Source organism: Leopardus geoffroyi, chromosome D3 (assembly GCF_018350155.1).
Source record: "Leopardus geoffroyi isolate Oge1 chromosome D3, O.geoffroyi_Oge1_pat1.0, whole genome shotgun sequence".
Classification (NCBI taxonomy): Eukaryota; Metazoa; Chordata; class Mammalia; order Carnivora; family Felidae; genus Leopardus; species Leopardus geoffroyi.
This window is the reverse complement of record NC_059339.1, coordinates 8,716,285-8,742,767: the sequence shown is the minus strand read 5'-3', so window position 1 is coordinate 8,742,767 and position 26,483 is coordinate 8,716,285. Positions and strand designations below refer to the sequence as shown.

General features: G+C 48.8%; 1 protein-coding gene across 8 annotated transcripts in view; it reads left to right on the top strand.

Moving 5' to 3' along the window:
- The first annotated feature begins 2,040 nt into the window (after positions 1 to 2,040).
- The window catches only part of HVCN1 (hydrogen voltage gated channel 1), a 36,698-nt gene continuing 12,255 nt past the window's right edge, over positions 2,041 to 26,483 (top strand). The window contains exons 1-3 of one of the 8 annotated variants that reach the window (XM_045459535.1): positions 2,042 to 2,206; positions 3,353 to 3,418; positions 8,759 to 8,798. In XM_045459535.1, coding sequence (XP_045315491.1) covers positions 8,778 to 8,798 — 21 coding nt within the window. In that variant the 5' untranslated portion in view covers positions 2,042 to 2,206; positions 3,353 to 3,418; positions 8,759 to 8,777. The other 7 variants (XM_045459537.1, XM_045459538.1, XM_045459541.1 and 4 more) reach the window with 7 other exon arrangements.

Sequence of the window (26,483 nt, the reverse complement as noted above, 5' to 3'; positions counted from 1 at the left end):
AACTATCTTGTGACTTGGAGACATCTGTGATCTCGATGGATGACAAAATCGTGGGTACTACTAATACAAGTATGATCTGTTACCTATATTCATAATGGAAGGAAATTGCTCAATTTCAGTTAGAGGTTATTGAAAATAAAGTAATTTTTTCCCATCCTAGAATACTAGCCTCTTAGACCCTTTGGAGCATAGAGGAATGTGCCCCACTCTTGCCTCCCCAACTCAAATGGGAGCTCTCTGGGGACAAAGCTGTTCCTTCATCTTATATTAAGTGTCTAGAAAGGGCCTGCCTGCCACACGGTGGGCATCCAACACCACTCTGTTGAGTCTCTTGGATTTTCTAGATAGACAATCACATAGATTGCAGACCAGAGGTTTTCAATCTTTGTCCTTCTCGTCTCCTCTCTTGTCTCGCTGCATTAGCTGGGGTCCCGGTACAATGGTGAATAGAAGCACTGATGGTGGGCACCCTTATCTTACTATGCTCAGTATTCACTTATTAATTTATGCAGCAGAAATGTAGAGCACCTACTATGTGCCCAACTCTGAGCTGGGGATAAAGATGTAACAAAATTGACATCTTTTCCTGTCCAACTGAGAAGATTGAGTAATAGAGGCATTTCTGTGGACAGAAATCTTGAGAACATTACTAAATCCTCCAGACTTGCCGACCTGCTGTCTCAGGATCCTGATTCTTAAAAGGTATGGAAATAAGTCCCTGCTGGTGGTCCCGGTCTCCAGAGCCTAGGTAAGGCTGGCAGCTGCGGGCTTCCCCAGGCCCCCTGCAGAGCTGGGCCAGGAGGCAGCACACGGGAGGGATGGAGGGATATTGAGAGATGTCTCCAGCAGGGGTCAGCCAGAAGATCAAGCCTGGGGTGAGGTTTGAGCCTTGGCTTCCTAGGGCCTGTTGAGGCCACCACCTGTCTGCACTTTGCTTGTAACTATAGGGAGGACCAATTGTTAAAGCCTATGGAAAGAGGACTGCAGCTTCCAGGCGGGCAGTAAGGTGGGGAGATACCTGATACCTGTTCTCTCCACCTCTTCCCTTCCCAGACCCTGAGGGAGTGAATGCACAGACCAGTTTAGTGCACACATCCTTTCCATTCTGTCCAGCTAGCACTGGTAGGGGAGGGGCATTTTTAATAGAATAGAAGGTTGAGGGGCGCTTGGGTGGCTCAGTCGGTTAGGTGTCTGACTTCGGTTCAGGTCATGATCTCACTGTGAGTTTGAGCCCCGTGTTGGGCTCTGTGCTGACAGGAGCCTGGAGCCTGCTTTGGATTCTGGGTCTCCCTCTCTCTCTGCCCCTTTTCCACTCATTCTCTCTCTCTCTCGCTATCTCTGTCTCTCTCAAAAAATAAAGAAAAAGTTTAAAAACTTAAAAAAAAAAAAAAAAAAGAAAGAAGGTTGAAGTTTAAAATGGACCAGACTACGGCTTAGGGACCAGAATAGGAATGTTGAAACAACAAAAATGTGACTGAGAAGTCAGATCAGACGGAGATGTTTTTAAGAAAGCCTACTTACTACCCAGCAAGAGGTTGGGGGCAGGATTGGGAAAGCAGACTCAGTGGAAGCCAATGGAAACAATACCCCTGGGGATTACAGGCCCCCCCCCCCCCCAGAGATATCCCCATTTTAAGCCCCAAGACCTGTGAATACAGTACCTGTTGAAAGGGTGTGATTGAGTCAAGGGTGTTGAGGATGGGCCCCATGTAATCAAGAGGGTCTTTTTAGGAGGGAAGGAGAAAGGTCAGATCTAGAGGAGATGGGATGATGAAAACACAGGCCAAAGTGAAGCCACCACCTGGAAAAGGCAAGGAATGAGTTCCCCACTAGAGCCTCCAAAAGAAACACAGCCCTCCCAACACCTTGCTTGTAACCCTATTAAGACCATTTGGACCACTGACCTCCACAGCTGTTAAGATAACAAATTCGTGTTGTTTTAAGCCACTGGGTTTGTGGTAACCTGTTACAGCTGCAATGGGAAACTCCCAGAACTCCCAGGATTGAGACTCCTCCCACCCCCAATTAAACCAGAAGCAGGGAGGTGCGTGGGAGAGAGCCTCTGCCCAGAGGCGTTTGGGGCAAGTGGTCTTTTTTGGAAGACGGAAACTAACAGAAACCCATTCCAGAGCAGTGCCAGAATGAAGTGCGTGCAGAGTGCTGGGGAAGCCCTGGGCGGGGAGGGACGTTGGAGCTGCGCGGGAAGGTGAGTAGGAGTCAGCCTGGCCAGGGGGCTCAGCCTCCTGGCAGGAAGGCGCCCTCCTCCTTGCCAATACCAGCCCCCAGCAAGGACCCCTCGCCACTGCCAGACACAGCCCCCCCCCACCCCCCACGGGTGTCCCGACCACCTCAAGGTTGGCCATCCCCTGAGGGCATTCTGCCCACTCTCCAACCCCTACGTGGCAGATGCAATGCAGGGGACCCTCAAAGCCGCTCGGAGCCACCCCCAAGTAATGAGGGCAGGGGTGCTGCCAGAAGTCAGGCCCAGCTTCCCCGAGTGTGTGCGGTGCGGAGGGGAGCGTTTCCGCCCCCACTCCATCCCGCAGGAGGAAGGAAGTGGTTCCCTCCTCCCACCCCTTCCCTCAGGCTCGCCTGGGACAGGATTCTCGTGATTCGCGATTGGCTCCCACGGGCGGACCTTTGTCCATCCGCGGGACCGCGAGAGGCCCAGGCCAGGCTCGGGGCTGCGGGGCGGGAGGCGGCCGGGTGGGGTACAAGCCGGAGACCACAGGGGAGACAGGCAGGCCAGGGCAAGGGGACTGAGACACAGGCGGGAGCCAGGGACCGAGACGCGAACGGGGTGAGAGGGCGGGCGGGTCGCGAGGAGGGGCGGGTCGGAAGGGGCGGGCGGGGCGGCCCGGCGGGCGCAGAGCTCGCAGTCGCTGCGGTGGCCGCGGGCGGGAGGGGCGTAGGGTAAGTGCTCCGGCGCTGGGACGGGGGGCGCGCGGCCCCCATTCCGAGCCCTCCCAGCCGGCGCCTTCCGAGGAGCGGACCCTCATCCCCGTCGCCGTTCCCCCGCCAGCCTGCCGGGGACCCCGCCCCCAGTTGCCCTCTGTTCTAGCGTTTACCAGGGCGGACGGTCATTCCCCGGGGGACCCCTCCCCCAGCCCTTGTCCAGAGGGTACTAGAGTCAGGTGGGGGGGGGGGGGCAGGAGACAGTATGCCACGCGACATGGGAGGGAAGTCCCTCTTGGCCTCAGTTACCTCCCCTTGAAAAACGGGAGCCTTGGTAAGAACTGCCCTTCTGCACGGCGGCGGCGGCGCGCTTAACGTGGGGACAGGTGCCTTCATTCATCACACGCTGAGCGCAGCAACAGGTGAGGTAAGTACCCTCCTTGTCTCCCTCTCACAGGTGAAGAAACCGACACTCGGGCCAAGCCACCCTGCCAAAGGAGGCAGAGCCAGAACTCACACCCAGGTCCGTGTGAACCCCTAAATACTTTTATTCCTCCTCCTTGCCTCTCGCTGCCCCGCCAGGGAGACTGCAGAGAGAGAAGGGGTGGTAAACGTAGTACTGGGGACCCCGGGGGGAGGCTGATATGAGGGAACCTCCGGGGCAGCAAATCCTTCACCTGGAAATAGTGGAAGCACTCACCTCTTGGGGCAGGGTGTGCTGAGGAACAAGAAGGGTAGGCTGGGGACAGGTTAAACTCCAGGACAGGAGGTACAGCCAGCCCCCTGCAGGAACTCAGAGACCTTTACCCCCCACCCCTCCACCCCCCCAGCCCCGCGCCTCTGCTGAGTGCAGGGGCTCCTGCAGGCTTCGCCGTGGGACTCCACCTCTCCATGCCTCAGTTCCCTCCGCCGTTCAGTGGGGTTGAGCATGGTACTTCCCTCACAGGAGTGCTGAGAGTTAAATGAGATGGTTGGTATAAAAGCTTAGCTCAGCATCTGGCCCAAGGTTGCTACCGAGCTGTGTCCCCCTCCAGCCTCACCCGCCCCTCTGAAAGCACTCCTCTGTCCTGGACACCTTTAACCTAAGGTCATTCAGGGCCACCTGAGACCTGCAGTGTTTCTGGAAAGGCCCAACATCGGCTGGAAGCTTCTGATAAGACAAAAGCTGGCAGTGGTAACTTCTCACCCTCCGAGTACCTGGGGGAAAGTAGGGGCAGGGTTTTGAAAATCTTTGGGCTGAGGCTCGCACAATTTCAGAGTTGCTGTGCAGCCCCCAAGCCCTCCCCATCCCTGGTTTAGAGTGAAGGAGGAAGTCCAGAGTGTTCTTGCCCCAAAACCTGGTCTTCATCTCCTCTCCAGCATGTAAACCGGTAGCAGGTTCTACTTCTCGGCATGTTCTGAATCCGGCCATTGCTCTGCATCCCCGTATCGTTTGCCTCCTCTTGGCCTCCCTGCCACCACGCTTGACCCCCAAATGTTCAGAGTTGTTTACCACGCCCTCTATGAGATCAGACCCTTGTCTCCTGCCACCGCCCCCTTACCGCAGCCACACCGACCTCCTCTTTCTTCCTTGGACTCGCTGAAGGTTTTTTTGTGTTTTTCTGTGGGTTTTTTTGCCCTCTGAGGGCCTGTGCACATGGTCTTCCAGCCATCTTCTTGCGACTTAACCTCTCTGCAATTCAGGGACCACTATGCAAGTCTCCTACTCAAGTCTTCCCCCACTACTCCACCTGCAGGAGCCACGCTGGCCTGGTCCCTTCTTGCATTACTGTTTTTCTTTCTTCGCATGCTTAGTCTTGGGTGGTGTTACCTTGCTTATGTGTTTCCCTGGTTCCTTGTCTGTCCATCCAGCTGAAGTATCAGGCTGTCAGGGCCATGGCCTTTATCTTCTTGGCTTTGGATTCCCCGGAACTCAGCACAGCGCTTGGCACATAGTGAATGTTCCAATTATATTGTACAATTGCAAGCAAGTGTGTGCAACCATTCAGGGTTCTACTTCTCATTACTTAACAGAATTCTTTCTGTATTTCGACATGACACCCCAGAGTTGTCATTGCTTCTGTCAGCCCATAGCCTTTCTCGGCTTTTCTCAAAAGCAGGGCTTGTGGGGTCTTTCCAGCTTCTAGGCATCGTATCCAGCTTAGCTTGTCCACACTGTACATGTTTTTTGCTATCAAATTATTTCTTTGAGATAATAGTTCCCAAACTGTTGTGTTCAAGTCAAGAGTATGATTATTTTGGAGGCACTTGCCACTTATCACCAGATGGCTGTTGAGGAAAAACTATGCCTGGCAATGTGTGCAAGTTTCCCTACAGCCCCACAAGCATTGAGTTTTATCACTTTTGTCTGTTTTAATGGGCAGTTCGTAGTAGGTTGAAATTTTCTGTTGCTTGAATTAGTGAACCTGGGATTTTTTTATATATATATATGTGCTGGTTCTATTTCCTGTCTTGTGAAGGAAGGAAATCTCCAGGCGCCTTAACTGCTCCCTTCACCTTTGCTTGTGCTAATGGTTTCATTTCAGCCCATCTCCTGAGAGCAGGTCGAGGGACCCAAGGGGCAAGAACAGGAACACACTGAGCTGAACTCTGCTGGTTACAGAAGCTGTTCTGTCAGTCAACCAGCAAGAAATTCTCCAAGAGTCCCTTATGCCCCCAGCATGGTACTAAGGAGAAGAACTTTTTTTTTCTAAGTCTATGTGAATATTTTTTTTTCAGAATGATCATTTTTTTCCCCCAATTATAAAATCACACAGTGTGCAGTGTTATTGGAACATTGGGGCAGGAAAAGATGGGGAAATAATCTAAACACTGATCACTAGTGGGACTACATACATTTCTACAGGGAAGTCTTGGGCTGTCATTCCAAGGAGTGCACTTGATTTAGCACACATCGATCTAGGACAATCTGAAACACTGTATTATTTTCCTATGGCTGCTGTAACAAGTCACCACACATTTGAGCCTTCAAACAACATAAATTTATTACCTTGCAGTGCTGAGGGCATCAGATGTACAAAATCAATCCATTGGGTCCAAATCAAGGCCTTGGCGGGGCCGCATTCCTTTTGGAGGCTCTAAAGGAGGATCTGTTTCTTTGCAACTTTTAGAGGCTGTCTGCATTCCTTGGATTGCAATCCCTTCCCTCTATCTTCAAAGCCAGTTGCATAACATCCTCAAATCTCTGGCTCCAACTTCTGGGTCTGTACTCACCTGTCCTTCTGTGTCTGATTCTCCTGCTCTACTCTATTCATAAAGACCCTTCTGATTACATCGGACCCACCTGGATATGGATAATCCCCGTCTTGGGATCCTTAATGTAATCATATCTGCAAAGTCCCTTTTGCCATGTAAAGTGACATATTCACAGGTTCTGGGGATTAGGACATGTATATCTTTGGGGGTGGGTCATCACTGAGCCTGCCACACCCTAAACGGAAACAAGCAAGATTCACGCAGTATGCGTGGGCTCACATTTGTTTAAGTTTTAAAAAAAGAGTAAATACGGGTGTGTTGGTGAAGGCCTAGAACACCACTGAAGGCCACAAAGGAGACTGGTAAGAGTGGCTGCTTCTGGGGGCATCTGGATGGTTTAGTCAGTTGAGTGTCTGACTTCAGCTCAGTCTGTGAGCGCAGAGCCTGCTTCAGATCTTCTGTCCCCCTCTCTGCCCCTCCCCTACTTGCGCTCTCCCCACAATATTATAAAAAAAAAAAAAGTGGCTGCTTCTGGGGAGAATGGGTAGAAAGGAGGCTTTTTTGTCATATATTTTTTTTTGTGTTCTTTCGCTTTTTAAAGTTTATTTTGAGGGGCGCCTGGGTGGCTCGGTCGGTTGAGCGTCCGACTTCGGCTCAGGTCATGATCTCGCGGTCCGTGAGTTCGAGCCCCGCGTCGGCCTCTCTGCTGACAGCTCAGAGCCTGGAGCCTGTTTCAGATTCTGTGTCGTCTTCTCTCTCTGCCCCTCCCCTGTTCATGCTCTGTCTCTCTCTGTCTCAAAAATAAATAAATGTTAAAAAAAATTAAATAAAGTTTATTTTGAGAGGGCAAGCAAGGGAGAGGGGGAGAGAGAATCCCAAGAAATCAAGAGTTGGATGCTCAACCGACTGAGCTGTCCAGGTGTTCCTATTTCCCTTTAGTATATGCATATGTCACCTACATTAAAAATAAAAATTTTTAATGTTTGTTTAATTTTGAGAGAGAGAGTGCACGTGAGTGGGGGGTGGGAGAGGAGAGAGGGAAGGAGACCCCGAATCCAAAGCAGGCTCCAGCACAGAGCCCACTATAGGGCTCGAACTCAACAAACCGTGAGATCATGACCTGAGCCAAAAAGTCAGCTTAACTGCCTGAGCCACCCAGATGCCCAGAAATAAATTTTAAGAAGTAACACAAACTCACTGTAAAAGTTCAGACCTTCTAGAAGTCAGTAGAAGGAAAATACCCACACTCCCTTTTTGTCCAGCAATAACCACTGTAAAGAGTTTGGCTATATTCTTGCAGATGTATTTTTTAAAATGCATGCGTAGGGGCACCTGGGTGGCTCAGGCAGTTAAGTGTCTGACTCTTGATTTCAGCTCAGGCCATGATCTCATGGTTCATGGGATCAAGCCCTGCATTGGGCTCTGCGCTGACAGCACAGAACTTGCTTGGGATTTTGTCTCCCTCTCTCTCTCTGCTCCTCCCCTACATTTGTGCTCTCTCTCTCTGTCTCGAATAAGTAATAATAAAATAAAAATGCATATGTAATTTTTCATGTAGATGGAGTCATACTGTATACACTATGCTGTAATATGAATTTTTAAAAAATGTTTATTTTGAGAACACTTGTGCAGGTGAGAGTACGAGAGGGGCAGGAGAGAGAGGGAGAGAGATAATCTGGCAGAGCAGAGACCTCTCGGGGCTCCATCCCACAAACGGTGAGATCATGACCCAAGCTGAGATTAAGAGTTGAATGCTCAACCAACTGAGCCACCCAGACTCCCCTGAATTTTTTTTTATCTTACTATATTATTCACCTCTTTCCTTATCTGCATATTAAGATTTAACAACACTAGCATTTGCCACTGCTCAGATGTACCCTAACTGACTTAACCAGAACCTCATAGGTGGACATATAGATACTTTGTTGCTTTCCAAGGCATTCCCAGCACTGGAGTGTATGTCTGTGTGTCTTTTTTTTTTTTTTTTTTTTTTTAAGTGTAAACTGAAGTGAAAGTCACATAACATGAAATTAACCATTTTACCATTTGGTGAACATTTAGCAAAGGATCTCATTACATTTAGTGCATTCCCAATATCATGCAACTGTCACCTCTATCCAGTTCCAGAACATTTTCATCAAATCAAAAAGAAACGCCACACCCTAAACAGTCACCCTCTGCCCCCCATCACCCTACTCCCCGGCAGCCGCCAATCTTCCTGTCTCTGTGGATTTGTGTGTTCTGGGTATTACAGATCAGTGGAATCATGTAATGTGTGATGTTTTGTGTGTGGTTTATTTGATTTAGTATAAATCACTCATGTTGTAGCATGTATCAGTACTTGATTTCTTTTTATGACTGGATAACATTCCATTGTATGGATATGACATCTTTGATATATCCGTTCATCCCTTAATGGATACTTGGGTTATTTCCACCTTTTGGCAGTGACTGTGTACATGTATTTGTTTGAGTGCCTGTTTTCAATTCCTTTGGGTATATGCCAAGGATGTGCATCCTTCCACATACACTTTGAGCTTTATGCTATTTTCAGGGGCTGTTAAAGTAAGCAAGTTAAAAATAATTTGTAACAAAGTGTTGCAAAGCACATACTAAGATAAAGGAGAGCAGAATGTCAGATCCAGACAAATGTTTTCTTACTTTCCAGATCCAGAGAGGACAGGAAAATGGCCACCTGGGATGAAAAGGTAAATTAATTCTGGCAGACCAGCAGCATTAAAGGACTTCCTGGCATTGAAGACAGTTCTGCTTGGTGTTACAAACAAGATTAAAGGAAAACACCTGTTTGGGGTGTTTCTGCCTTACCAAAGTGTTTCGTCACAAAGGTGAAAACTGTAGCAGGAAGTCACAAACCTCAAGATGGCCTAATAACCTGAATCAGACCATTCAAACACCACCTATGCATTTTTTAAAATGTTTCTTTGTTTTTGAGAGAGCGCATGTGTGCAAGCAGGGGAGGGGCAGAGAGAGAGAGGAAGAGAGAAGGATCTCAAGCAGGATGCACACTGTTGGCACAGAGCCCGACACGGGGCTCAAACTCACGAACTGTGAGATCGTGACCTGATCTGAAGTCAGACGCTTAACCAACTGAGCCACCCAGACACCCCTCACCTCTGCATTTTAATAACCATGTGTCATAGGCCAAGACTTTCACCTCCCTGAGTCTCTGTGTCCTTATCTGGAAAAGGGAGCTAAAATTACCCTTGTTCCTGAAGGTTGGGAGGAGTTGAAGAGACAGTGGTCTCAGAATGCTAGGCTGATACTGAGCGCATACGGGGCTTTTCCCTACTGCCCATTTTACCATTTTACAGATAAAGACACTTGCACAAGATCACACAGGTAGGAAGTGGCCGAAGTAGGATTTTACCCTGGCCTCTCTCCAGAGTGAATGCTTTGCTTCCTGTGGCATGAGACCATCCCAAACAGAGCCGTTAAACCCTGTTCTTGATATCTGGATGCAGGTTTGTTGGGTTTGAGGGGACACCGGTTGTGAATAGTGAGGACAAGGCAGAAGGGAAACGGCTTCCGTTTCACCTGTTCACTAGGAGGTTCTGGGGGGTCTGGCCAGGTAGAGCCATCAGGGCAGTGTTAGAAGCTCACGGTGGCAGCAGGGTGAGGAGGGCGGGGTCCAAGAAGCAGGGCCATGGGATGATAATGATGAGCATCCTGTATCTCATCAAATTGATGACCCCTTTAACTGTAAGAGTCCTTCGGATTTTAGGTCTGTTAACAGTGTGGCGGGGTAAATGGCCAGTGGATGCCACCAACTCTGATTTCAGAAATGTTGAAATCTGGGGACATGTTTGTCTTTGAATTAATGAACTAAGGTGCAGAAGTTGTAATAATAACACAAGCAATGTCTCTGGAGCACTCACTGCTGTGCCAGGCATGTGCTAAGGGCTTTCTGGGTATTTGATTATGTAATGCTCACAACAGCCCTGTGTGCTAAGTACTGTTCTTTCCCTTATCTTCCAGGTAGGGAAATTGAAGCCCAGCAAGGTTTAGCAATTTGCTCAAGGTCACACAGCTGGCAAGGGGTTCAAACCCACGCTGCCTGGCTTCCATGTCCTGATTACTGACTAGTGATTGTGCCCTGTCTGCTTTTCAGACACAGTCTAGCCCAAAGACAGGTTAGGTCTCCAGAAGGAAGAGCCCAAGGAAGAGCTCACCCCTGGCAGGAAGGGAGCTGGGAGTGGGGAGCACAGGGGCAGCACCGGCTCTCTGGGGAGGATTCCTTCCCTCATTCATTCATTCAGCTACAAATGTTTATATCAACACCAGCCATGTCCTGGAACCAACTACAGCTCTCAGGCCATAGCTACCAAACTGAAGGCATTGGTCTCTGCCTGCCGGTGACTTCCTCTCTAGCTGCGAGACTGGTCTCAAGTCACAAAACTGCATGTGTGAAGGTGCACATGGGGTGAGCAGTAAAGGAGAAGCCATGGTTAATGTGGGCCCCTCACAAGGGCCACTGAGACCTTCAGACCTGATCAGATCAGAGGGCTCCCCGACCTGACACCTGTGGGGCCTGAGGAGGAAACCAGGTAGAGGATGAAGACTGTGAGTCTTGGCAGAGGAAGCGACCTATGCCACGGCCAGAAGGCGGATGGCCAGGGTGGGGCAGCATGGTGGGGGGCCAGGACGTGCTCAATCTGAAGAGACAAGGCCAGGCAGGGCCCAGGGGACACTGAAGGTTCTGGTGGTGGTGCTAGGAACAGTGGGCAGGCCACTGGCGGGCAGGGCAGCCCCCGATCAGGCCTGGACTTCGAAAAGCCTCTCTGGTGTCCTGTGGAGATGGGTGGAAATGCCAGAAAGCACATGGGGGGCAAGCAAGGTGGGAGCCCTCCTGCAGGGGAGCAGGGAGCGAGGCGCTGGCTCTGGAGAGAAGCGAGCAGTTGGGAGGGATTTATGAGTTCAGTGCCCAGAATCTGGGGAGGATGACATGGAACGTGGGGCTCATGTTCAGAGGAGGAAGACCCCTTTCCTTTGGAGGGTCGTGGAGGGTTCTACAGAAAAGGCAACCTTTGAGCTGGGCCTTGGGATTTGACCTTACGGGATCCAAGAGAAGGGCATTTCCAGCAGAGGGAACAGCATGGAGAAAGGCCTGGAGGCAGGCTCATGTAAAGTTCTACAGAGCAGAGGGGAGTTGAGGGGTGAGGTGATGGTGAAGGTCCCTTGTATGGCCGGCTGAGGAATCTGCACTTTGACCATGGAGAACCTTAGTTCTGGAGCAGATTACCTTCCGGTCTGGGAGGCGCTAGTTTCCCCCCTGTGCAAGCCGGCCTTGGGTTGCTCCGGGGCTCCAGCGGGTCAGCCCCAGGGAGAGCAGCTCAGGGCCAGACAGCCTGGGTTCCAGTGCTACATCTGCCCCTTGTGGGCTGTGTGACCAGCTTCCAAGCTACCCTGAGCTTGGAATGTATTAAATCAGGCAAACCAAAAGAGCATGTGGAAATGCTCAATGCTGGTTATGGAACCAGCCCATGTTGTTCTGGACAAAATTCGATAGTGTGTGTTGAGCATCATGAAAATGTTCCTAATCAAACGTGGGCATCTCACTTAAAAGGAGATAACCCATGAAAAGAAAACTGACTGACAGCACCGTATTTCTTGTCACATGAGGTGCCATTGATTATAGATGCGCCATTATTTTATATATCACAAAGAACGTAATACTGCCATTTACTGTGACCTTATGTTGCATAATGTTAACACTGGTCAGTTGTGAGACATTCAGATTTCAAGAGTGTCAAAATATGAGGAAATGTGGCCTTTGAATTGGTGATAAAGGTGCTAAAAATGAGCAATCAGTAAATGCAATAGAGCATTAACTTCTTGGTGAAGTTTCTTGGCCATTAAAACATACATCTGCGGTGCCTGGGTGGCTCAGTCAGTTAAGCCACTGGCTCTTGATTTCAGCTCAGGTCGCGCACCATCTTACAGTTGTGGGATCTAGCCCCGCATCAGGCTTTAGCTGGGTGTGGTACCTTCTTAAGATTCTCTTTTGTCTGTCTCTTTCTCTGCCCTGCACACACTCGCTCAGTCTCTTTAAAAAAAAAGGGGGGGGGTTGGGGAACCAAAAATCTAGTGGGAAAAATAACATATGAGATTGTGTGTGGTCTTTGATTACAATTGTAAAAGAGACCTCAGGTGGATGATAAGTCTGTTGTATTAGGAGTATCATCAATTTACTTCCTTTTGCTCATGTCACGATGCTGAAAGAAATAGATCTAGAATAAAGGTCTGTTCGTTGGGGTGAATGACAGCAGGTAAAGTGGGGGTGGGGAGTGTCCAGGGGAGTCTGAATGAAACCAGGGAGCTGGTGGGGTGAGGGTCGAAGGCACAGAAGCACAGGATAGAGATGAGGAACCAAGGAGACATGCTGGGGGGAGGGCGATGACAACAGTTGTTGGGGGGGGGAATGACCCCTGAGAGGGGGGACACAGGAGCCTTTTTGTCATGCCACAGAGGCCAGTACAAGGGCTGGAGCTGGAGAAGATTGGGCCAGGATCACTTGTAGCACCTGAGCCTCTCTTGATTCAGAGAAGAAGTTCCTTTTAGTAATTTATCCTTGTGCAGTTAATTGTGTGGGTTTGTTTTTCTTTCTTGAGTTTGTTTATTTTGAGAGAGAGAAAGAGTGGGGCAGGGAGGGGAAGAGAGGGAAGAGAGGGAGAATCCCAAGCAGGCTCTGCACTGTCAGCACCGAGCCCAATGTGGGGTTCGAACCCACAAACCATGAGATCATGACTTCAGTTGAAGTCAGACACTTAACTGACTGAGCCACCCAGGCACCTCAGTTGTGGGTTTTTTTGTTTTAATTTTCAAGTTAACATACAGTGTAGTCTTGGCCTCAGGAGTCGAACCCAGTGATTCGTCCCAGTGAGACACCCAGTGCTCATCCCAACAAGTGCCTTCCTTAATGCCCGTCACCCATTTAACCCACGCCTCAACTGTGTTTTTAAAAAAATGTCCTAGAAATGCTTTTACCAGCTCTTTATTGTCCGGCTGCTCTAGTGTTTGAGGGGAAGATGATGGTGTTGCAGGAGAAACTGGCGGGGGTTTTAGCCCTGGTTCAGAGACAGGGGCCGTGGACTCTGCCCCTTCCCACCACCCTGCAACTCAGAGTTCCTCTTCTGTGAAATGGGAACGGAAACACTCCGTCTACAGTGGTGGGGGCTCAAAGAAGCTCGTGCGTGAGAAGCACTGAGCAGGGCCGTACAGACTCAACCCACGGGAGCTGTTCCCTGGGTCATGAGGACGAGCTGGGTTTTCAACCAGCAGCTGACCTCCTCTTCCTCTCGGGATTGCGTGTCGCCAGCCACACGGGGAACCTGGGAGCCAGTGTGCTTAGAAATCACTATAGCCCTTTGCTCATTTCTCATGAGCTGGAGGCACCAGGTTTATTTATGGTGCACCTTCTCAACTTTGGCTGCAGATGGGAGATCCCAACACCCAGGCCACCCCTAGACCAATCACAATCTTGGGGCCTGAGACCCAGGTATTGGGTTTTTTGGTTTTTTGGTTTTGGTTTTTAAAGCTTCCAGGTGGTTCCAAAGTGCAGCCAGGGCTGAGAGCCACTGGTTAGACTGTGGCGGGGTAGGGCCTCTCTCCATGGGCTACTTCACAGTGAGGCGGGGTAGAGCGTGCTCTGTTCCAGGGCCAAAGCATTGCTAAGATGTTGGAGCCGGAAATTCCCTGGATGCCTCGGTCTCACGTTGGTGATAGGTCTTAATTTCTGGCTGAAAAACGGTTTGTCTTTTTCTTTCTATACTTTCATTTTATTATGTTTTTGTAAACAACCTGACTTCTGCTTCCCAGTTAACATGGCTGACGTCACACACTTTATACGGGACTGTCTCCTCTCTGGCAATCCTCGTTTCCTTACCCCTGGGAAATAGACTGGGCACGTCCTCCCATACCTGCATCTTTAAAACTCAACCTGTTGGTGACTCCTGCAATCGGTCATTTAAGCAATGAACTAGAATAAAATGGAAAATACAAGAGTTCTCGCACTTAGAAACTTGAGTGTTGGTTGTGGAACACGTGTATGTATGTCAGAGTGTACTAAAAGTCAGCATGTAAAATGTATTTTTCTCACTGAGTAACACTCGGCTGAGCTCCCTGCACGGCTCTGAGCTCCTCACAGCTGTGAGCCTGGTCCAGGGCGGCGTTCAAGGAGGTTGTGCAAGAGGAAGGGGCTCTGGGCCAGGCAGCCTGCGTCTCACTCTCACTGGCCGTGTGACCTGGGAAAAGTTGTTGGCCTCTCCATTCCCAGTTTCCTCGCCTGTAGATGGAGATGTCTCCACTCCCCACCTCACGAGGCTGTTGCAATGTGTTATTAGAGGACTTTGTACAGAGCTCAGAAATGGCAGGTGCCCGGGAGGTAGTTGACGCTCACTGTGGCTCCTGCTACCGGAGTTATTGCCCGCATCATCTCCACCCAGCCTCACCCTCATCTTGCCAGGTTGACGGACCACTCTGTCAAGACGGGAGGGATCCTGACCCCACAGGAAAAGGAGAGAAGTATTGCAGCATTTCTGGGGGGGACGTGGGCCACCGGTCGGGCTCATTGGCCCATAAGCAGCGGCCCCCGCAAGCCAGTCAGCCATCAGTGGTGGTTGTTTTTGCCAACCTCAGACTTCCTCCCCACCCTAGAGAAGGAAAAGCTGCCACGCTTATTTCAAGACTTCCCTGATTTTAAAAATAGGCATTCCTCAGAACACCAATCCCCGGGGGCTGGGGGCGCGGCCCTGGGGTAGGTGACTGTGCGCCTGGAGGCCCTCCCGCCTCCCTCCCGCCAGAGGAGAGGTTTGCTCCAGGGATTCATTCCACCATCCAGGTATGTTCAGTGGGGAACTGCCAGCTGCCAAGCGTGGAGGGCCCTCATGGTGGCTGACGGTCTCTAACAGAGGACTCAGTTCCTCCGGTGGGGACAGCGCGAAGTGACGTGTCCACTGGGAAGCCTGTTAGAGACTCGGGGCTCAAGGTTGCTGCCGGGGGCTGGTCAAGGAGGTACCTTCTGTACAGCACTTAGAAAATTCCAGGCTCCCTGAAGGAAAGCAAGTGTTCAACATAAACTGAATTGTGTATACACACGGTCTGGGCCCACTGAGCTGTTCTTACCAGTAAATGGTGGAACCCTCCAGATGCCAGCCAAGGACCAAGCAGGCCTTTTCTAAGAACAGCAGCCTCAAGCCTGTTCTGCACAGAGAGTGACGGGACTATGTTCTGAGAAGTGCTGTCTGGCCACAGATAGAGTGCCAGAGAGTAGTGAAGAGCTGCCGTATCCTCCACGTGAGAGGTAGAGGTGGGGCCACGGTGGTGGCAGAGGGCCTAGTGCCGAGTGGGCCCTGGGGGTGGGGGAAGGAAGGTAGGCACCGGGGACAACTTCTCTGATCTTCCCTGAGTGTGTTTTCCGTGTTCTGGACCCGAAAACCAGAGACCCAGGTACCTGTCCGGGACTATCCGTTGACTGGTAGCATTTGCCTTGTTGCCTCAGTTTCCCCATCTGCTAAGGGAGGGAAGACAGCATCTCAGAACCTGATTTCTACCTCTTAGAAAATCATCATTTTGTTGCTTTAAAACAAATCCACTTTTTCTACCATATTTTCCCCTTGTTTTATAAGGAACAAAGCTGGGGCGCCTGGGTGGCGCAGTCGGTTAAGCGTCCGACTTCAGCCAGGTCACGATCTCACGGTCCGTGAGTTCGAGCCCCACATCGGACTCTGGGCTGATGGCTCAGAGCCTGGAGCCTGTTTCCGATTGTGTCTCCCTCTCTCTCTGCCCCTCCCCCGTTCATGCTCTCTCTCTGTCCCAAAAATAAATAAACGTTGAAAAAAAAAATTTTTTTTAAAAAAGAAAAAAAAGTAATATAAGGAACAAAGCTGGTAGACTTGAGTTCATATTGCCGGCTTTATCAGTCACTGTTTTTTGGTATTTGTTCCATTCTTTTTTTTTTTTTTTTTTTTTTTTAAAGAGTGAGTAGGAGAGAAGGGGTGGGGGGAGGGAGGGAGAGACAGACAGACAGACAGACCATCTTAAGCAGGCTCCACGCTCAACACGGAGCTTGAAGCAGAGCTCAATCTCACCACCTGGGATCAGGACCTGAGCCTAAATCAAGAGTCAGTCATTCAACCAGCTGAGCCACCCAGGCATCTGTCTTGATTTTCTTATTCAGGGATTTCAGTAGTGTGTGTGTGTGTGTGTGTGTGTGTGTGTGTGTGTGTGTGTTCATCCTCCTTCCCCCCTTACCCTCAATACTTCATTCACTATTCAATTCTCTGTAGGCAGGATCTCCCTCCAAGAATGGCTATTTCTTATGATTAAATCTAATAGAATAAAATTTGAAAGTTTCTTTTCACCCTCCAACCCAATTGAACTCCTTTCCCAGAGGGAACCATTTAGTTTGGGGTATTGATTTTGTCTGTTTTTAACAAAGGTGGCATTATATGATACAATCTGGTCCACAACGTGCTGCTTTTCACCTAGATTTCATATAGACCAAGAACACCTTTCTGTGTCAGCGCCTACAGGTACACGGGCTTGCTGCCTTCTTAACAGCTGCCTAGTATTGTCTAGTGTGGGTCTCCCATAGCGTGTTTAATGATGGGCTTTGAGGTCATTTCCAGGTTTGGGCTGTTGTAGCAGGACTTTAGGAAGCATCCATGTGCTTATGTGTGAGTCCCTTGTCATGTCAAAGGATAGGGACATTTTCAATTTTGACAGAAACCGGTTAAGGCTGATCCCCTCCTTCGCTCCCATGCCTGGCATATTGGAGCCGCTCAGACATCTTTTCAAAAGATGAAAGGAACTGTCCCGCTGCCCTCCTGAGCAGGGCATATCCGTTTACATGCCCCCGTCCCTTGCCTCTGTCATCCTGCCAGGCCATGTGACTCTGAGCAGTTGGCCTCTCCTCCCCGCACCTCAGTTTCCCCTTCTGTGGATTGGAGAGCCTGCCCCTCCCTGCCCTGCCTCCCTCCCAGGATTGTGACAAGCATGAAGAGCCGAAGGGGGTGGAGGTGGCCTGTAAGCTGTGGGCAAAAGGAAGCCGCTGCTGCCAGGACTGGCTGCAGAAACAGGCTTTTCCAAGTGGTTTGTGACCTCTGAAGGAGCCCGCTTTCTCCCGCTTTCTCCTTGGAGTCCGGGGTTGGGGTGTGGCCCACAAGATACAGGGAGGGGGCACACCGTCCGTGGCCACCTGTCGTAGGCTGATTCGGGCACAGGCTCTGCATTAGCTTCCTGGATCTGCCGTGATGATAACCATACACTGGCTGGCTTAACGCAGCAGAGACGCCTTCTCTCCGTTCTGAAGGCTCCGAGTCTAAAATCAAGGTGTTGGCAGGGTCGGTTCCTTCTGGAAGCGTTGAGGGAGCATCTGTTCCATGCCTTTCTCCCAGCTGCTGGTGGTTGCTGGCTGTCTGGCATCCTTGGCTGGTAGATGCAGCCTTCCGGTCTCTGCCTCCACCCTCACACGGCCCCTCCTCCTCTTGTAAGGACATCAGGGCCCACCCTAAATTCTGGATGATTTCATCTCAAGCCCCTTCACTAGTTAAACCTGCAAAGACCCATAGTCCAAGTAAGGTTATGTTCTGAGGTTCCAGGTGGACAGGAATTCGGGGGCAGCCACTGTTCAACCCCACTACACGGTCCTAGAAGGCAGATCTCCAGTCATTGGCTGCCTGCCTTTTTCTCAGCCGTGTGTTCTAAAACAAGGGCTCCGAGTCGTAACAGCCCGGGGGCAGATCGTGGCTCTGCCATTTCCTAAGTTGTGACTTGGGACAAGCCACCTTCTTCACTAAGACCCAAAATGATGGTCTTAACCTCAGAGGGTTGCTAGGAATGAAATTCAATAGCTCATTTAAGGAACTTTAGTGGTATATTAATATAATAAAACAACATAATAGTAGATGTCACTGCTATTGTGTCTTATTGGAATTTGGGGGCAGGAGATGTTGAATATGCAAATCAGGTCCCCAAAGTAGACTCTGGGAGGAAGCAGGGAAATGGGGACTTAAGGGACATTGGGAATCCCCTGAATTTCTTTTTTCTTTAAAGTGCCTTTTTCTGTGATTGTTGGATGACCATGAAATAGGGACTCCCCCTCCTATAGATGGCAGCTTCAACACCTGTAAAACTAAATGTTCACAAGAACATTTTTTTTCTCTGTCTCTTCTAGGTCTGTTTTTCTCATTTCTCCTCCCTCTCCCAGGTAGCAATCTTTTTGGTATGATACTTGACATGTGTAGAAAATAAGTAGGCGATACATTTACCTTTGAGGAGGTAGCTCCTGTGGTTTGCTGTTAATTCGTTTATTAAATAGTTTTCATACCCCTCCCTGTGAGAGCGGGGAAGAGTCTGCCCTCCCAGAGTTTGCAGACCAGGGCAGGACACAGACGATACTGAGATGGCACAGCACAAGTTAGCAAATGGTAAGACATGGAAACAGGAGGGACACTCACCCAGCAGGTGGCGGCTAAGGAAGACCTCCCTGGGGTGGTACAATCTAGACACATCGGTAAAATCGTGTGCGACAGGCAAAAGATAATTCAGATAGCGGGCGCAGGCATGTGGAGTTCTAGAGCAAGAGAGAGAGAGGTTTATTCTAGAACCACAAGACATTGGGTGCAGCTGGGGTATGGCGGAGGCAGGGGACCTGCGGACACCAAGAGAGCTTTGTGCCTTTGTTCTGTAGGCAGTGGTTGGCAGGAGGTAGGGTGGAGGACTAAAGGTCATGGGGGAGGAGGCAGGTGAGGCTAGGGACACAGCCAGGTTGTCGCCACAGAAGGGGGACCCTGGCCACCGCTGTGTGGAGAAAGGACCAGGCAGAAGGCCAAGTGAGCAAGGAGGCCAGTGCAGGTGTCTAGGCAAGAGGTGATGGCAGTTGGAAAGGGGAAGAGGGAGAAGAAAAAGGGGCGTGAGCCATTTTTAGGAGGTCAGATTGCCAAGGCTCAAGGGAGAGAGAGGAGCCCAAGATGATCTTTGGCTCTTGGCTTGGGCAGCAGGGTGGGTATGATGCCATGCCTTAGGGGAACATGGAAGGAGTAGTGGATGGGGGGCAGGGAAGATAAATGGATTCAGTTCAGGTCACAGCAAACAGATGACCTGGCAGGATACCACACATCATGCTGGAGGCTGATTTGCACATGAGACTGATCTGCATGTGTTCTCAGTGTTGAGAGCCCAGGTGTGCTGAGACTGCCAAAGGGGGAGGCTGGCCCTGCACCAGCACAGGGTCAGTTTTGGGGTCTGGGGGACCTGGTGGCATGGGGGCAGGGACATGGAGGCTGAGGAGGGTGGCCGGACGTGGGAAAAAATCAAGAGGCAAGATTGTCAAACAGAACCGAGTCAACGGTGTGAGAGGATGCGGTCCAGTCCAGGTGGCAACCACAGTTGTGGTTTGCTCCAGGTGACCCTGGAGAGAGTAGTGTCAGGATATAAGGGGACAGCGAAGGTTAACGCAGGGGAGGTAGAGATGGGCGTGTCCAGTGCCAGGGACCCTACAAGTCTAGATTCCTGGCGTTGTCAGTGACAGAACTCAATCTAGCGTAAGCCTCAAAGGGAATCTGTCAGTTCGTGTGACTGCGAAGTCTGGGGGTTGCAGGGGCAGGCAGTGGGCCAGCGAGCAGAGAAGTGAACTGATGTCCGAGGAGCAGAAATGAGAGTTTGCGCTGCTGAAGAGGAAGGATAGCAGGCGCTCACGGAGGGCTGCTCCAGGCTGGGCCCTGAGGCTGGTACTCCGGGTAGCTCACTGAGTCAATCCTCCCATTTGCCTGGGCAGGGAGGAGGAAGCTGAGAGCCCCAAGTGGGTGGTGAAAAGTTGCCGAAGCCCACAGCATTTTCATGATCAGCTATATCTTTGACCTTTTCTGAAACTCCTCTGCTTTTGGTATGTCATATTTTTGACTTAAAACCAGAGTTGTTTTCTGCTCTGCTGGGTGCCATAAATATTTTCATCCCAAATTACAGAAAGTTGCTTTTTACTGGTCACAAGGTTTCAGAAAGAAAAATTCCCTCTCCTGTAAAATATAAATGTGGTTTTTACAAAGCACCCCAAGGCTCCCATCATGCTGAGAAAACCAGCCCAGGAGGCTTCCGTCTGCCAGGTGAGGCGTTTTAGGGGAGAATTATGGCCAGTAGCTGCCCAGAGGGCTTTGGAACAGCCATGGAGCTGGCCCTTGGCAACGAAGGGAGGGTCCAGCCTGAGACCAGCTACAGCCCAGCATGGAAGACAGTACCAGTGCCCTCAGCCAGCAGATGGTGGGCTTCTGCTCCCGGTCAGGTGTCACATGAGACTCTGGGGACACAGGCTTTGCGTTCATAGAGCTTAACTGCTAGTGTGGAAAGAGAAGTCATAAGTAAACGGCCATACACACAAAATTCTGATTAGAAACTGTCATGAGGATCTCTCAAAAAGAAAAGAATACACAGATTACAAACCTGAGAAGGGGTCTGATTTAGGTTTTAGGGGTCAAGGAGGGCCTCTCTGAAGAAGGGACATTTCAGCTGAGGCTCCAAGCTTGAGTGAAAGTGAGCCAAGCTCAGAGTTGGAAGAAGAGTAGTCCAGGTTGAGGGAAGATGCCATGTGAAGACCAGGCGTGGGGAGAATGCAGAGGGCTGGAGGGACAGAAGGGCCACAGGGCTGGGTATATAATAGGAAGGATCTTGGATTTTGTTTAAAAATTCTTTTATCTTTTTTTTTCATTTATTTTTAATGTTTATTAAGAGAGACAGAACATGAGTCGGGGAGGGGCAGAGAGAGGGAGACACAGAATCTGAAGCATGCCCCAGGCTCTGTCAGCACAGAGCCTGATGTGGGGCTTGAACTCACAAACCATGAGATCATGACCTGAGCTGAAGTCAGATGCTTAACTGACTGAGCCACCCAGGCACCCCTATTTTAAAAAAATTTTTTGTGTGGATTTTTTATTTATTTTTGAGAGACGGAGCACAAGTGGGGGAGGGGCAGAGAGAGAGGGAGACCCAGAACCCGAAGCAGGCTCCAGGCTCTGAGCTGTCAGCACAGAGCCCAACGTGGGGCTCGAACTCACAAACTGAGATCATGACCTGAGCTGAAGTCGGACACTTAACCGACTGAGCCACCCAGGCGCCCCTGGTGTTTATTTTGAGAGAGAATGTGAGCCAGGGAGGGGCAGAGAGAAAGAGAGAGAGAATACCAAGCGGGCTCCACACTGTCAGCACAGAGCCATATATGAGGCTCAGTCTCACAAACTGTGAGATCATGACCTGAGCCAAAATCAAGACTCAGACACCTAACCAAGTGAACCATCCAGGCACCCCAGGATCTTGGATTTTTATCCAAAAAACAGGGGACAGTGATAGGATCAGATACTATGATCAGAGGCGAGGGTTTATGAGGCCTGCTTGGGCTGCTGGTTGGAAAATGCACTGGAAGAACCAAGTCCAGGGAGAGAAATCTATAAGGAAACAGTTGCAATCTTTGGGATGAAGACTTGGACTGGGGAGGAGGAAGAAATGAACAGCATACGTGGGGAGATGAGATCCAAACAGGCTCCAGGATTGTGGATGCGGAAAAAATCAGAAGGTTTACTCTCAGGTGGTCATAAGCTCTCCTTGGACCTCTTCGTATCTCGTACCTCTTCTGTTTGAGGAAATCTCAAACTGGGAGCTCCTAAGGCACCCGAACCATATGGGAGACTGGGCAGAGGAGGCCACCTGGAATCAGAGAGGGGAGATCACCGTAATCCCTTTGGACTCTAACCTTTTCTGAGCTCGTGAAACCGTTTACGAAAAAAGTCTGAACATGCATCAAAGGTGTACTGTTGGAGAAAGATCATTTTATTTTACTTTGAAAAGTATAAAAATATAAAAGAATAAAAATACTATCGAGTACTTCTATAATCATTACCCTGAATTGACAGCTGTTAACATTCTGTCATACTTTCCTCAAATTTTTTTGTAATTTAAAAAGGTGTTTGGGGGCCCCTGGTGACTCAGTCAGTTGAGCATCTAACTCTTGATTTCGGTCATGATCCCGGGGTCAGGGATCAATCCCCATATCAGGCTTCACTCTGAGCATGGAGCCTGCTTAAGTCTGTCTCCCTCCCTCCCTCCCTCCCTTCCTCCCTCTCTGTCTCCCTCCCTCTCTCTCCCTCCCTCTCTCTCTCTCCCTCTCTCTCCTTCTCTCCCTCCCCACCTCCCTCTGCCCCTCTCCCCTGCTTGCTCAATTTCTAAAATAAAAAAATTTAAAGTAAAATAATAAAAAGATGTTTTTCAGAGAGCATTCAAGTGCTTTTTGAACCCTTCTGTTTTTAACCTTTATGACTCCCCGAGGGCAGCCACCATCATGAATTTGGTATCTCCTTCTAGTTCATTCATTTTTATGTTTGTCCTCCTAAGTGTTCGTTAAGCTTCTTGGATCTACATGTTTATATTTTTCCGTCAAATTCGGAAATTTTTTCAGTCATTTTTTCTCCAAATATTTTTCTGCCCTAATCTCTCTCTCATCTTCTTTTGGGGCTGTAGGTACGTGCATATTAGACCACTTGATATTGTCCCTGAGGCTCTGGGTTTTTATCCCTGCCTTTTTTCTCACCACATTTCTGCTTGATATTTTCTATTGCTCTGTCTTTAAATTCACTAATCTTTCATCCTGTGTTATCTAATCAGATTTGAGCCCATTTGAATTTTTTAAAAATAGTTTCCATTTCTCTATTAAGATTCTATATTTGGGGGCGCCTGGGTGGCTCAGTCAGTTAAGTGTCTGACTTTTGATTTCAGCCCGGGTCATGATCGCATAGTTCGTGAGATAGAGTCCTGTGTCAGGCTCTGTACTGACAGCTCAGAGCCTGCTTGGCATTCTCTCTCCCTCCCTCTCCCTCTCCCCCTTCCCTACTCTCACTTGCATGTGGGATCGTGCTCTCTCCCTCCTCTCTCAAAATAAACTGGAAAAAAAAAGATTCTATATTTCTTCATTAAGCTCCTATTTTCTTTGAAATCCTTGAACATATTTATAATAGCTATTTATAAGTCTTTGTTGGCCAATTCTATTATCTCTGTCCATTTTGAGCTAATCTAATGTTTCTACTGGTTACAGGCCACATTTTTCTATAATTTTTTATTGTATGCTATCCATTTATAAATGCTGCCTTGTTGAGTGTATTTCGTTGTCCTCCCTAATAGAATCTGAGTTTTATTCCAATAGGCAGTCAGTTTACCTGGGGATCTGCTTGATCTTTTTGAGGCTTCTTTTTAAGTGTATCTGGGACAGGTCTAAGGTAGTTCTTCCTACAGAACTAGATTATGACTACGTATAAGGCATGGCTTTTCTGGAATTTCTACTGAATGCCCCCAGGGTGTTCAGCAAGATTGGTACTAGGGATGTTTGGAACTCACACATCTCCCAGCCCAGCATTGTATCATCTCTGGCAGCTTTTTAGCTGTTTAGAATTCAGCCAAAGTTGGATTTTTGGAGCTCCTTCTCTGTAGAGCTTCCTTTCCTTGGGTATTTTGCCATGTAAATTCTTGAGGCGGTGGGGGGGGGGGGGGGGAGGGGGAGAGGCCTTGAACTATAATCTTTGCTGCCACAGTCCAGAAAGTAATTCTAGGCAGAAAGCCAGGTGATTGTGGGGTTCACCTCATCTGTTTCTCTTCTCTCAGGGATCACAGTAAATTTCATGTGTTTTATCCAGTTTTACAGTTTTGTTTGTTTGTTTGTTTTTATGGCAAGAGGCCTAATCTGGTACTAGTTACTCTATCATGACCCGAAGCAGAAATCCCATTCTTTTGTACACTTACACTCCCATTTTTTTAAATGTTTATTTTTGAGAGAGAGAGAGACAGAGTATGAACAGGGGAGGGGCAGAGAGAGAGGGAGGCAGACAATCTGAAGCAGGCTCCAGGCTCTGAGCTGTCAGCTTAGAGCCCAACGCAGGGCTCAGATCCAAGAATTGCAAGATCATGACCTGAGCCCAAGTCAGACACTTAACCTACTGAGCCACCCAGGAGCCTCTACACTCCCATTTTTACACACTCCCAAAAACGCATATAGTAATATTTTGCATATATTTTTACATGTTTATATAAGTGGTTTATATTCATATTCTATATTTTTCTTTTAAACTCAACATGTTTTTAAAGATCTATCCACATTTGTGTATTCAGTCACTTAAACATTTGAGTGTTTTCAAGTGTGTATTAAGTGCAAGACACTGGGTATGTCATTTGCACAAGATGGAAAAAGTTCCACTTCCGTGGAGCTCAGTCTGGGAAGGTAGGAAGATAATACACAGACAGCCAGGTACACATATAATGTCGCCAGTAAGCACAATAAAGGAAAGTGAAGCAGAGTAAGTGGACACAGTGTGAGTGGGCAAGAGCGACCAGACAAAGCCTCAGTGGAGGTGATATTTGAGTAGAAGCCTGACTAAGTGAAGGTGTGAGCCATGCAGATGTCTAGGGGAAGACAGTTCCCAGAAGAGGGCCTGAGTGTGATGAAAGAAGCATTTGAGAGTTTTAAGGAAGGGCATGAAGTGATCTCATTTATGTTCGAGAAAGTTCTTTCTCGCTGCTGTGCGGAGAATGGATATGGGGAGGAGGTGGGAGGCTGCTGCAGTAATCTAGGCAAGAGATGGCAAGAAATGGTGGGGAGAGGTGGTCTTCCTTGGGAAGTTAGCTTACAGGCAGTGCCAACAATTTGCTGTTAGGTAAGTATTGAATGAGGAAGAAGACATTTAAAGAATGTATTGGCCTATGGTATTGGCCTAAGGAATTAGACAAATGGAATGCCATAAACTGAGATGGGGACTTTTGGGTGGCAAATGAATAATTCTGCCTTGAACTTGCTAGGTATAAGATACCTCTCAGATAACTAAGGGTGATGCCCTTAGTTGAGATGGGGATTGGAGCTGGTGTTTATGTATAATCAGTGTACAGATGGCTTTTAATGCTGTGCCGCTAAATGAGAACCCCTAGGAACTGAGCATGGAGAGGAGAGGTGATCATAGGCCTGAGCCCTAGGAATGTCAATTCTTAAATGTAAGGTCTTCCTCTTAGGGAATCCAGCAGAAGAGACTGGTAAGAAGTAATCATTGGGGTGGGAGGAAAACCAGGAGAATATGGAATCCCAGAAGCCAGTGAAACAAGTGTGTGAGGGAAGGAGTGACCTATTGTGTTCGGTGCCGCCAAGTGGGTATATGGACGTCATCAGAGACCTAGAGCCACGCGGTCCATTCGTGTTAACTGCTGTATAGTATGCCATCGTGTGAATAGAAAAGGCTCATTCCTCTCTCTCCCACCATTTACATGAACATTTGCAGCGAACGTTCTTGAACATATCACTGATTTGAGCACATGTGGGGGGTTTCTGTTCGGAGTCTTTCTAGGGATGGAATCACTAGTTATTAAGGAAGATATACACCTCTTCAACTTGACAAAACAATGCCAGATTGTTTCCCAGAACAGTGGTACCAGAGTCCATGCCTGTGCTCAGTGTTCAAGAGATGGCCCATTCCTCCACATCTTTGCCAACGTTTGCTGTTGCAGACTTTAGAATTCTTGCCACTCACATTTTCCTGAGTACTAGTGAGGTGGTGGGTCTCTGCCACTTGGGTTTCCTTTCATGTGACCTGCCTGTTAATATCAGGCAGTTTTCAATGGAATTGTCTTTTTTTTTTTTTTTTTTAAGTTGTATGATTTCTTTATATATATTCTGGACACTAAACCTCCATTAAATACATTGCAAATAATGTGTGTGTCACACCCAGTCTGTGGTGTGTCTTAACTTGGTAGGGTTGTGGGTATGTGTGTGTATGTGATATAAAAGCTTTTTGCTTTTCTTGTCGATGATGTTTTTAGAGAGAGCACCAGCAGGGAAGAGGGGCAGAGGGAGAGAGAGAATCCCAAGCAGGCTTCACACACAGCATGGAGCCTGACACAGGGCTTGATCCCACACCCTGGGATCATGAACTGAGCTGCAATCAAGAGTTGGACACTCAACTGACTGAGACACCCAGGCACCCCAAAATAGATTTGAGTTTTGATGAATCAAATCTATGTGTTTGCTTTGTTTTGTGTCTTAATCAACCTTTCCCTATTTGAAGGTCATAAAAACACTTGCCAATATATTTTTTTCTAAGACTTTAAAAGGTTTTTTTTTTTTAATTATAAATGTTATGGTTAATGCATTGGAGATTCTGTGTAGGGTGTGAGGTAGGGATCTTTTATGTTTGCTTCCTCTTGTGAAGGCCAGGTCTTCTGACCTCTCCAGCCTCTTCCCACTGATCTGCATTGCCACCACCATCACACACATTTCCTACAGGGGAATAGGTCTGGTTGGGGCTTTTTTTTTTCCTAATCCACTGATCATATTGCCCATTCTTGGACTCATGCCTAGAAGT